The sequence below is a fragment of the Pan paniscus genome, chromosome 5 (genome assembly GCF_029289425.2).
Source record: "Pan paniscus chromosome 5, NHGRI_mPanPan1-v2.0_pri, whole genome shotgun sequence".
Taxonomy (NCBI): Eukaryota; Metazoa; Chordata; class Mammalia; order Primates; family Hominidae; genus Pan; species Pan paniscus.
The window spans coordinates 39,341,153-39,354,119 of NC_073254.2; the positions used below are offsets into that span (position 1 = coordinate 39,341,153).

Genomic DNA, 12,967 nt, shown 5'->3' on the forward strand with positions numbered 1-12,967 from the left:
TCTATATACATTGGGCTGGAGGCTGCGCATGGTGGCGTGCCTTCTCCTTTTGGGTCACTTAAGCCCAGGAGTTTGAGTCCAGCCTGGGCAAAATAGAGAGACCCCATCTCTAAAAAAATTAAAAATAAATAAATTGAGCTAGAGAAATGACTGTGATACATTGGGAAGAGAAAAATGAAAGCTGCCAAGTAATGTATATAATATGATCCCATTTTTGTAATTGAATAAAAGGCAAGAAAAACACGCTTTAAGAAAATTTTGTATACCCTGTGTATATATGAGTAAGCCTAGGGAATGGTATAGAATGATATTCAGCACCGAAAGAGTAGTAGGTAGGAAATTGTACTTCTATGCTGCTTTATATATGTAAAATGAATGTTTTTATTTTTATAATTAAAAATCTAATAAAAACAGTAAGTTAGATGGCTCAGAGATAGGATTTAAGGAATCAGCATACAATTAGTGAAGTAATGAACTCAAGAGTTATTCATATTTTAGAGGAAAGGAATGTGGCATAAACTCACAGCAAATATAACTTTTATAAAATTAATTAATTTTAGCAGTAGTGAATGGATGACCAATTTCAAGAGAAATGATGAATACATTTTCTCTGCCATGGAACATAGTCAAGATTTAGTTCTTTCTATGTAGATCCTCTGAGCTACTGCTGAATTAAAAACAGCACTAAGAAAAAACTGTAGTTTTTACTTGGCCATCCTAGGAGTTCCAGGACTTTGTAGCATACAAAGTGAACAGAGATGATTTAAACTTCTTTGTGCCTGTTTTGTTTTGTATGACTAATGTGCTGTTCCCCTGGCCTTGATTTGCCAGATTTGCATTCCTTCAGAGCATCATCCCCTCCTGGGAACTACCGTACTAGATTCCAAACTGAAGCTCAATTGCAAAAATTCTACACAATTTGCGCTTTCCCTCTTTAAAGGAGAACTAGAAGTGTGAACAAGCATTTTCCAAATCCTCAATCTATGGAAGACAGGATAAGAAAGGCTCCTTCCCTGTCAGCCCCCTTTTCCCAGGTTCAAGGCAGTAGAGAACCTGTGTATGAGAGAAGTCTTGCCAATAAGATCCATGTGATAGAGGCCTTCAGAGCACCCACCTTTATAGGCATTCCAGAATGATTCAATAAAATCTGCCACTTACCAGCCTTTGGGGGAAGAAAAATATAGTGATTTCTTTTTTAATCATTAAACTTTGTTTTAGTGGGATAGTAATTGTTTTTATTCTTTTGTAGCATATCTGTCACCATCACCACTATCTCAGTGAACAAAAGCAGTGTTACTTAAGCTTAGCTAACTAACCTTCAGGGAATATTTAATTTAATTCCTGTTTGCTCTTCCCTAGGGCTTTGTTTTGCTTCCCATGGCATTAGTTTGCCAACTCTTGTTATTTTTGGCCTTCTCTTATAACCCTTGCTGTTTTGTACACTCCCTGAGGATTAGGGCAACATCGTAGTCACCTTTGGATCCTCTACCCTTGCCCCATTTGCCTGCCATTTTCACTTATCCTTCAAAGTCCTTTGCAGGTGACACCTGCTATCTCTGAGAAGGCTTCCCTGGCAGCCCCAAATGTCTTCCTCTGATCTACGTCTACACCTTGACTAACTTTTGTTATAGAACTTTCTGTATATTATTGAAAATATCTGCTGATTTGTTTGTCTTCCCTCTATACTTTTTCCTTGGGAGCCAAGTTCATATGCTTAATAACCATTTGTCAAAGGGAACTTTAGTGCCTAGTGGAAGGTGCCCAGTCGAATGCCTTTTACATAGAAGATTCTCCCCATAGTTTGTTCAGTTAGTTGCTGAAGACACTAAATATTGGGCATATTGTTATAGAATGCTCCTTGTTGACCTTCAGGTTTCAGTGTATTCATTCACTCAACAAATATTTGAGTGCCTACTATGTGCCTACACCCTTACTGAGCCAGAGACATACATTCCTTTAGGAATGTATTTAGCTACTAAAACATTCCTAGTCTAGGTACTGGAGATACATCAGTGAACACAACTGACAAAAACGCCTGCACGCAATGGAAGTTCTATTTTAGTGGAGCAAATCAAACACTAAACAAAATAGGTAAAGAAAATATATAGTATGTTAGATGGTGATAATTGCTATAAAGGAAAATAAAGGTGGAAGATAGAGAGTATTGGTGCAGGAGAACTTAAATCCACCCCCCACCCTGCCCCAAGATGTGTATTCCTGTAAGTTCTTTTTTTAAGAATTCAATTTTAAATCTTATCTGGAAAGATATCACTGAAACAGTGATGTTTCAATAAAGACCTGAGAAAGTCATGAATATTGAAGGAGAAGAGTGTTCCAGGAAGGGGAACAGAAGGTGTAAAGGCCCTCAGACTTTCCATTGCTGTGCTTTCCATTGTTTGAGGGCCCCATTAGAGAGGGTTTTAAGTAGATGAGTAACATAATTTGACATCTACAGCTGCTCTTTGACTTACGATGAGGTCGCATTGGGATAAGCCCATCATAAATTGAGATACTTTCAACTTAACAATAGTTTCATCTGAACATAAAGTCAAGGATCATGCTGAATGCATATCACTTTTGCACTGTTGTTTTCTGTCAAGCAGTTTATATTTTCAAAGGAGCATTCTTGTAGCTACTATTGAGACTAAACATGGGGATGGTGGCAAGGGCAGAAATAGGGAGATAAATTGGAAGTCAGTTGCAACAACTCAGGAGAGAAATATATCCTATATCCTTCTGAGTAAGTCCAGTATCAAGTCTGGTCTTTGAACGACTAGTTAACTCTAAGACTTAAGAGCCAGCAAAGGAGACTGGGGAGTGGCTGGGAGAGTAGGAGGAAAACCAGGAGGAGGTGGTGTCATGGGAGTTAAGGGAAGCCTAGGAAAAGTTCACGACGTCACCAAATGCTGAGAGGTCACTTAAGGGAAAGAGAGGCTGCCGAGGGTCCTTTGAGTTTTGTAGTTAGGTCATAGTTGACCTCGGCAATAGAAATAATTTTAAGAAAATTCATGCCAAACTATACAAACCAAAGTTTCTGTTTGATAATAGTTTTTATAATAAGGATGCAAATTAAAGTGTTGTTGTTTTGGGGACAGGGTCTCACTCTGTCAGCCAAGCTGTAGTGCAATGGCACGATCACAGCTTACTGTAACCTTGACCTCTTGAGCTCAAGCGATCCTCCCCACCCCAGCTTCCCTTGGAGCTGGGACTGCAGGCACATGCCACCATGCCTGGCTAATTTTTAAAAATTTTTCTAGAGTTGGGGTCTTGCTGTGTTGCCCAGGCTGGTCTCAAACTCCTGGGCTCAAGCAATCCTCCCACCTCAGTCTCCCAAAATTAAAATGTTTTGATCACCTGTGATATACCAGGCCTTGTCCTAATTTGAATTTTAATCTTAATTTTTACAAAACCCTATAAGGGCAGTACAGTACATTATCTCTATCAATGGGGAAACCTCAGTTCAGGGTCTTGCCTAAGTCTGCTTCCAGAGCCAGTACTCTTAACCATTAAGCGGAAGCCACCTGTGTAATGAAGCTACTAAAACATACATTATAAAGCAGAAATGCTGGGCTGATAACAGCAATATGGTTGAACCATGGTACTTTTATAGCATCTACCTTTCTAGAGCCCCTTGAACATAAATGTCATCTGTGTTTGTTGCTGTTGCTACCCCATCACACTGCCACATTGTGTCTTTTTACCTCCTTTCCTGCTTATATGAAGGTGCATTCATACACTGTCCTTAGACACACCTCCTGTCATCTGCAGTGTCACACACAAAGTTAGCAACGTCCATGGTCAGGGAAAATTGCATGAAAACAGCCTTATTCACAAATATACACATACAAAATTGTCATCCATTAAGATTGTCTGTTTTTCTTTGTGCTTCTGTAGACAGTCTTCTTTTGGGGGTGGCTCACATGTTTATGTACACAGATTTTCTCATACCATATGTCACACTCCTGTGCTTTAGGCCCATTACAGACACCCTTACTGAGCCAGAGACATACATTCCTTTATCTGTTTAGCAGAGGCAGTGGAGGCAGTGGTGGTGAGCTGCATAGCAGCCAGCAGCAGTTACAGTGATGGCAGTGGCTTATTTGTTTATCCCACTGCTCAGCAGAATGCAACTCTTTTAAAAAAAGACCAGAATGATCTGAGATGCCAAGGCTTAAAGAGAATTCTTGGTTCTCAGCTTCATAAAGGACCATCTCAGTGATGAATAACAGCATCTTCACTGCTGTTATTAGGCAGCCCTTCTCCCTATCTTTACTGAAAAAGTGAGGAAAGGAGAGACTCTGTGTCATGTGGAGTGTCTCTTTGTGATGAATTGTATCTCAGATGGGAGAGGGAGGGTGAGGGGCTGTGGCAACCTGAGTCTTTTTTTTTTTTTTTTTTTTTTGAGACGGAGTCTCACTCTGTCGCCTAGGCTGGAGTGCAGTGGTGCGAACTCGGCTAACCTCCACTTCCACCTCCCAGGCTCAAGGGATTCTCCTGCCTCAGCCTCCCAAGTAGTTGGGATTATAGGTGTGCCCCATCATGCTTGGCTGATTTTTGTATTTTTAGTAGATACAGGGTTTCACCATGTTGGCCAGGCTGGTCTTGAACTACTGACCTCAAGTGATCTGCCTGCCTCGGCCTCCCAAAGTGCTGGGATTACACAGACGAAGTTGCATAAACTCATATGAATGCATGAAGTGCAAGGAAGAGACAGCACGATACAAGGCCATATATAAAAGGGACAGATTATTGTATATGTGTGTGTACATGTAAGAATTGTTATGATATACTGAGGAGCCCATTGTGGCAAATAGTGCTGAGCCATAAAAGTTCTTGCCAACCTACTGCAATTGTCCAACCTGCAGGATCCTGGGACTGAACACATCTGGACAGTTCTCTGTATTGTTAGGCCATGGCAGGTAAATTTTTGACCCCTTGACATCATAAAAGCCTCCATACCATCTTCACCAAGACACCTAAGGAATCAGAACCCAGTTGTCTGTAGCAGTCCAGGTGATATTTGAGGGTAGGCTGTTTTGCATAATGGTTAAACCTGAGACATCCTAGTTAAACTTTTCGACAGTTTCTCATCTGTAAAATGGAGATGATAGTATTCACTTCAAACATTGGCAGCACTGAGACAGCACATGTCAAATTGCTCAGCATGGTCTCTAACATGGAGTTAGCTATGTTGATATAACTGAATAAACAAGTGTGTGCCCTACAGCCCATCTTTACCAAGGCTGAGATGTTTTTTTCACAAGGTTCTCTCCCTACTCCCCTTCCTCATCAGAAAGAACTTAGCTTTGCATTGGCCTCTTCCCCAGCAAGACTACTTATTAGCTCTGGGAGGGTGGGCAGGACATTCCTTCATCATCTTCCGTTGGTTTAATTCTCTTATTTGACCTGAGGAGACAAGAATTGAGAACATATAAAGGCATTTATATTGCCATATCAGGCTGCCCAGTACAAAATTCTCTCTATTCCAATGTAAATTTTAGAACAATTTTATTAGTATGTCCTTTGGCCTTTCAAGTTGGGGGGAAAAATCAAAACCAGTATTCTGTACTAGAAAAATCTAACTGACATTTGTCTTACATTTTGTCATCCCAGCCAAAGTTAGGTAATCAAATGGAACTTTAAGAACTAAGCTTTACTGAACAAACTGTGCCTTAAAATACACTAAAACTGAGGCGCGGTGGCTCATGCCTGTAATCCCAGCATTTTGGGAGGCCGAGGTGGGTGGATCACCTGAGGTCAAGAGTTCAAGACCAACCTGGCTAACATGGCAAAACCCCATCTCTACTAAAAATACAAAAATTAGCCAGGCATGGTGGCACGCACCTGTAGTCCCAGCTACTCAGGAGGCTGAGGCAGGAGAATCACTTGAACCTGGGATGCAGAGGTCGCAGTGAGCTGAGATTACACCACTGCACTCCAGCCTGGGTGACAGAGCGAGACTCTGTCTCAAAAAACAAAAACAAAAACAACACATTAAAACTACCTTTGCTGTCTACAAGCCGCTCGTATTTAGTTCTATTTCTTCAACTGCCTGGCTTTTTCCCTTATCTTCACCTGGATAACTCCTGCCTGTTCTTCAAGACTCAGATGTCGTTCTCCAGGAAGCCTTTCCTAATGTCTTTTCCCTGGAAATATACATTTTTAAAAGTTAGCTATCTTTACTCCAAGAAACCTGTATTTATTCTGTCTACAACAGTTTCTTCCTCTGCAGTTTTTGTACTTGTCTCTTCCTTTAGACACTGAACCCGCTAAGAGCAGGGATTAAACTTCATTCATTTTTTACATTGCCAATGCCTGCTATAAAGAATCACATAAATGTGTGAATGAGGTTAAGTTTACACCTTATTCCTGCTCGGTGTGTATTATTAGTTTATGAGGACATCTTGTGGCTAGATCATTTATTGCTATAAACAGACAATCATAGGCCAGGCGCGGTGGCTCACGACTCTAATCCCAGCACTTTGGGAGGCCAAGGTGGGTGGATCACCTGAGGTCAGGAGTTCGAGACCAGCCTGGCCAACATGGTGAAACCTCATCTCTCCTAAAAATACAAAAATTAGCTGGGTGTGGTGGCATGTGCCTGTAATCCCAGCTACTTGGGAGGCTGAGGCGGGAGGATCGCTTGAACCTGGAGGGCAGAGGTTGCAGTGAGCCGAGATCAAGCCACTGCACTCCAGCCTCAGCAACAGAAAAGGACTTCATCTCAAAACAAAAAACAAACAAAAAAACAAAAAACAAAAAACCCAACAACAAAAATCCTGTTCTAAAATTTATTTTTGACATTGATTTACCTGTTTTGCAAAACATGACATAATATTGTTTAGGATGTTTTATATCGCGTGGTTCTGTTTTCCTTCAGGGCCTTCAACAATAAAACCACTAAATAGGTGGTTTGTGAAACTCTCAAATGTCTTCCTGGTGGGAGTCATACCTAGAGGTTACTCATATATAGTTAGTGATTGGGAGATGTGAAGGTGGAAAGACCTACATCTACATCTCAGTTTCCATCACATCTTGGGTGATCTTGAAAATAAATCACTCTGAATTTAAGTTCTCTGCAAAATGGATGTTGTCTCTTCCTTACTATATAGTATATGTAAAGTGCTTGGCACAGTGCCTAGCATATCAAAGTGCCTAATAAATGGTACTTATCTAGAATATAACCAACCATTTAATGCTTGAGACATCCCCCTACTCCCAAACACAACAGACACACCAAATACTCATCCCTATTCTTCTTGAACACCTCTAGTGAGGGTGGAAATTACTGTTTTGGATGCAGCACATTCCACTCACAGCTCAGCTCTAACTTATACCATGATATTATACCCTGATGGGTTTTCCTAGTAATTTAAACACAAATATATAAGAAAACTTACCTTTCCATAAGTTGCTTTTTTAAAGATGTTTGATATAAAAATCATAAATTCTTTTTTTTTTGAGACTGAGTCTCCCTCTGTCATCCAGGCTGGAGTGTAATGGCATGATCTCAGCTCACTGCAACCTCCACCTCCCGGGTTCAAGCGATTCTCCTGCCTCAGCCTCCTGAGTAGCTGAGATTACAAGGGCACGCCACCACACCCGGCTAATTTTTGTATTTTTAGTAGAGACTGGGTTTCACCATGTTGGTAAGGCTGGTCTCAAACTCCTGATCTCGTGATCCACCTGCCTCAGCCTCCCAAAATGCTGGGATTACAGGCGTGAGCCACCGTGCCCAGCCAAAAATCATAAAATTTTAAATGCATTGTTGCATATGTTTATCTTTCATGTAATACTTTTTCCTTATACTTACTATAAATGGGCCAACACCTTAAAAGCAGTAACTTACTTTGCTGGATTTTATTGTTACATTTACACTTTATACTAACATGGGTTTATAGTATAAAAGTTTTTTTTTAATGCTAGTAACTCAATGACTGAATTTGTCTTTTAAGTTGAACTGTTCATTAAGTGACTTAAAATGTTATTATTCTGCTTGTACAAAACTAGGAAACAACAAATTAAACCTATAATGAGTTAACAGATCTCAGCTGGGTGGCTTTGTTGGCGTCAAAGGTCCAATGAGACATTAAAAAATGCCAGGCGTCATACATATGACTGAAAAGCTCAGACTGAATGTTTAATTTCTGCAGAGGAGTGAAGATCAGCAAAAACTACTATTTTTTCACTAAACACTCCTTTTTCTTTAAAAATAACTTGCATAAGGGTTAATTTCTATCAGAGATTGGCAATTTACTTGAATTTCTGAGTCAACTTTTTTCAGAAGATTCAGTTCAATCCATTGTTCTTCATGGGCTTTTTTGGCTTTTCTAATTCTACAGAATGAATGTTCAGGATTCTTTTTTTTAACACTTAGATTACTCTTGTCTCTGCTGCTCCTGGGAAAGTGATTTGTGAAATGAAAGTAGAAGAAGAGCATACCAATGCAATAGGCACTCTCCACGGCGGTTTGACAGCCACGTTAGTAGATAACATATCAACAATGGCTCTGCTATGCACGGAAAGGGGAGCACCTGGAGTCAGTGTCGATATGAACATAACGTATGTATCCAAACTGTATTCCAAATACCTTCTGTGTGATAACTGTCTAAACAACTGAGACTAAACACATTTATATGATTAATAACGCATGAGATTCAATTAGCTGCTTATCTCCTTAACTGCACCTATAGATTTTGTCCTAAAATATTCCAGCCTTAAAATCTAGAACTAGAGCAGTTAATTTGCAAGTACAGTGTGTATCAATAGTAAAAAGGGAATGATCCCAAACATTCAAAAAAGCAACATTCAGCTTTTAATGTGTATACTGATGCAGGGGGAAAAATCACAAACTGATGGCTCATAACTGTTTCATACAGTCCTTAAAAGTGCCATTCAGGGCCAGACGCAGTGGCTCACGCCTATAATCCCAGCACTTTGGGAGGCCGAGGCAAGAGGATTGCTTGAAGCCTGGAGTTCGAGACCCCCATCTCTACAAAAAATAAATATTTAATTTTAAAAATACCACTTATAACACTATGAGGATTGTATTGAGTACATACAATTCAAAGTAAAGTTAGAGTTCATATACACATTATAATCTTACTCTAACAAACTGAACACCATTGCTGGGGTTTTTTTTTTTTTTTGGACACGGAGTCTCCCCATCACCCAGGCTGGAGTGCAGTGGCGCAATCTGGCTCACTTCAGCCTCCGCCTCTGGGGCTCAAGTAATTCTCCTGCCTCAGCCTCCCTAGTAGCTGGGATTACAGGTGTGCGCCACCATGCTGGGCTAATTTTTGTGTTTTTAGTAAAGACGGGGTTTCACCATGTTGGCCAGGCTGGTCTTGAACTCCTGACCTCCAGTGTCCACCCACCTCAGCCTCCCAAAGTGTTGAGTTTTAAGAATGGGCAGCAATCCTGGATCTCTCCCTGTGACTACACAGACATGTTCTGTGAGTTAAACTACATGATCAGGGAACAGTGCCCCTCAGGGTCAAACTTCCAAAATGTAAAAAACTCACTTCCAACATAAACTGGTACTACTGCAGCCCCATTCAATAAAGAAAGAGCTGGGCACAGGGATTTAGTTTCAAGACAACTGCTTTTTCCACCTAAGCAACAAAAATGTAACTAACTGAGAGGTCAGGTTGAGAGAGCCATTGTGAGTAGATATGAGGGTAATGGAAATAATGTAGGCTTTTTTTTTTTTTTTTTGAGACGGAGTCTCGCTTTGTGGCCCAGGCTGGAGTGCAGTGGTACAGTCTCGGCTCACTGCAAGCTCCGCCTCCCGGGTTCACACCATTCTCCTGCCTCAGCCTCCCGAGTAGCTGGGACTACAGGCGCCTGCCACCATGCCTGACTAATTTGTTTGTATTTTTAGTAGAGATGGGGTTTCACCGTGTTAGCCAGGCTGGTCTCGATCTCCTCACCTTGTGATCTGCCCGCCTTGGCCTCCCAAAGTGCTGGGATTACAGGCGTGAGCCACCGCGCCCAGCCAATGTAGGCTTTTAAGGAATCTAAATATTTTATCAAGTTTACTTAAGAAACATTCAGTCCCTCTTCATGGGAATAACTTAAATTGAGGGTACAATAAGCAAATTACAAGATGCAGCCAAATGCTCTTTTTGAAATTAAGATGTACAGAAAAGAAAGGCTCTGCTTATGTTACTGGTGTGCATATTCAGCAGTCCTTATTTCATGTGGTAAGAGGTAAGATCAGTAGATGACTTGATTTTCCCTAAAAGTCTCTATTAAGAGCAGAGAGATCTTCAAACCTAGCACTGCATTTCATGATCTACTGAGGTCCTTTTGCCTTTAGAACCCTAAGGAATTTTCAGTAAGTCAAACATAGTTTTGGCCTTTCAAATATGTGTTGCCAAAAGCATTGGCCATCAAGAGCTGCCTACGCTTCAAAAACTGATTCACTTCAACAAAAACTAGGACATGATCTTTCAAAAGTTAGAGATATTTCAAAAGTAAATGAATAATGTTTCAGTCAGTTAACACTTCATGATTCACTCTTTACTTGACATGGTACCAAATTTACTCCACCCCTGCACATCAAGTTCTATATTATACAGACTGAGGATGCCTGTTAGACTGTGACTTAGGTTAAAAACAAGCGAGGTTCCAAAACAACAAAAGGGGAAATTTTAGAGTATTACTGACAAAATGTCAATCTCCAAATTCCCCGGACTTAATGTTTACTCATCTGTAGCACAAAGGGTTCCTTATCTTCCCTCAGTTTAAGTTAATGGCTGTTAGCCAAAATTCTTGATTTCTAAGAAAAAATTTAGGGAAATAATAAAAACTGGCCAAACTACTACTAAACATACCATTTTTCATTTCTTTACATTGAGGTATGTGAATTAAAGACAAGCCTGTTCTTTCCAGCAATAAGATCCACCTTTTTTTTTTTTTTTTTTTTTTTTTTGTGAGATGGAATCTTGCTCTGTTGCCCAGGCTGGAGTCCAGTGGCGCGATCTCGGCTCACTGCAACCTCTGCCTCCTGGGTTCCTGCCATTCTTCTGCCTCAGCCTCGAAAGTAGCTGAGATTACAGGTGCCCACCACCATGCCTAGCTAACTTTTGTATTTTTAGTTGAGACGGGGTTTCACCACGTTGGCCAGGCTGGTCTTGAACTCCTGCCCTCAGGTGATCTGCCCACCTCGGCCTCCCAAAGTGCTGGGATTACAGGCTTGAGCCATCGTGCCCGGCCAGATCCACCTTTCTTATACCTCCTAGCCATAAATACTGAAGTCTTATTTTGAATATGGCAAAAATACATATCCTTTTTAAAGGTTTCTTTCTAAAAAGCAGAAACATAAAAATAAACTGTAAGGAAATTATTTCCCTTTAAAAGATTAACATTTGTTTTAAATAATCCTCATCTCCCCAATTTTTTTTTAATTAGCTGGAGCCAGCTGAGTTAAAGACAACTTATTACAAGTGACTAGGATGTACATCTCTTAAAAATATAGACAGTCCATCATCAAGATTGTAAGGACATCATATCAATTCCTTATAGTTGTTATATTGTCATTTTAGAGTCAAATAAATTGTAAATATGGATAGGACAATATATAGACACCAAGTGATATTTCATCTAAGAAGTTAAGGAGATTGAATGAAAGCTGGAGGAAATCTTTCACCAGCCCCAAATAAATGTGAAGTGGGAAATGTAAAGGGAAAAAAGGGGAGGCAAGAAAACCTCTTCTCACATATTTGGGAAAAGAAACGTGTGGGTAAGGAATGGGTAAAATAGAACCTGGTTAGGACCAGCCATTCACATTTGATAGTACAGAAAGCTTACCAATACTACCGTTAAACTATTTTTAGGAGTAAAATAAGTTACATAGGAACACTGTTGTGAGATGCACACAACTTTCCCTTTGAAAAATTATTTGCTGTTAACTATATTCATTTTCTTTCAAGGTACATGTTACCTGCAAAATTAGGAGAAGATATAGTGATTACAGCACATGTTCTGAAGCAAGGAAAAACACTTGCATTTACCTCTGTGGATCTGACCAACAAGGCCACAGGAAAATTAATAGCACAAGGAAGACACACAAAACACCTGGGAAACTGAGAGAACAGCAGCATGACCTAAAGAAACCCAACAATGAATATCAAGTATAGATTTGACTCAAACAATTGTAATTTTTGAAATAAACTAGCAAAACCAGAAGCAGCTAGAAATATTCTTGGAGGAAAAGGACCTGGATATCAAGTAGGGTAAAGGTGGGGGTGTCTTTTTTCACTTTAAGCATCTTGTTTTCTAATCATGTGTGATAATTGGGTGAAAAATTCTTAGCTCAAAGTGTTTTAAAAACAGGTAAAGCAAAGAAACTAGCAGGACCACTCTCAGTTAAGATTAAAACTAAAGTCCAGTGTTAAGCTAAAGGAGAAATAGAAATTAATGGTTCTAATTCTGTTTGGGCTGCTAGGAACAACAGAAATTTTTCATGGTTCTAGAAGCTGGAAAGTCCTGGGTCAAGGCCCCAGCAGATCCTGTTAGGTTGAGGGCCCGCTTCCTGGCTCATAGATGGTGCCTTCTCACTGTGTGGTGGAAGGGGCAAGTGAGCCCTCTGGGTTCTCGTTTTTGAAATGGAGTCTCGCTCTGTTGCCCAGGCTGGAGTACAGCAGCACGATCTCGGCTCACTGCAATCTCTGCCCCCTGGGTTCAAGTGATTCTCCTGCCTCAGCCTCCCAAGTAGCTGGGACTATAGGCATGTGCCATCACACCTAGCTAATTTTTGTAGTTGTTTTTTGTAGAAACAGGGTTCACCATGTTGGCCAGGCTGGTCTCGAACTCGTGACCTCAGGTGATCCGCCTGCCTTGGCCCCCCAAAGTGCTGGGATTACAGGTGTGAGCCAGTGTGCCCAGCCTGGGTTCTCTTTTGTAAGGGCACTTACTCCAATCTTGAGGGTTCTGCCCCCGTGATCTAATAACTTCCCAAAGA

At 40.6% G+C, this 12,967-nt stretch overlaps 1 protein-coding gene across 1 annotated transcript in view; it reads left to right on the plus strand.

Moving 5' to 3' along the window:
* ACOT13 (acyl-CoA thioesterase 13) overlaps nt 1–12,192 on the plus strand; it is a 34,522-nt gene extending 22,330 nt beyond the window's left edge. Inside the window, exons 2-3 of the mRNA XM_003823201.6 lie at nt 8,378–8,562; nt 11,937–12,192. Coding sequence (XP_003823249.1) covers nt 8,378–8,562; nt 11,937–12,093 — 342 coding nt within the window. The 3' untranslated portion in view covers nt 12,094–12,192. The remainder of the gene's footprint in view (nt 1–8,377; nt 8,563–11,936) is intronic.
* Nucleotides 12,193–12,967: the final 775 nt, after the last annotated feature.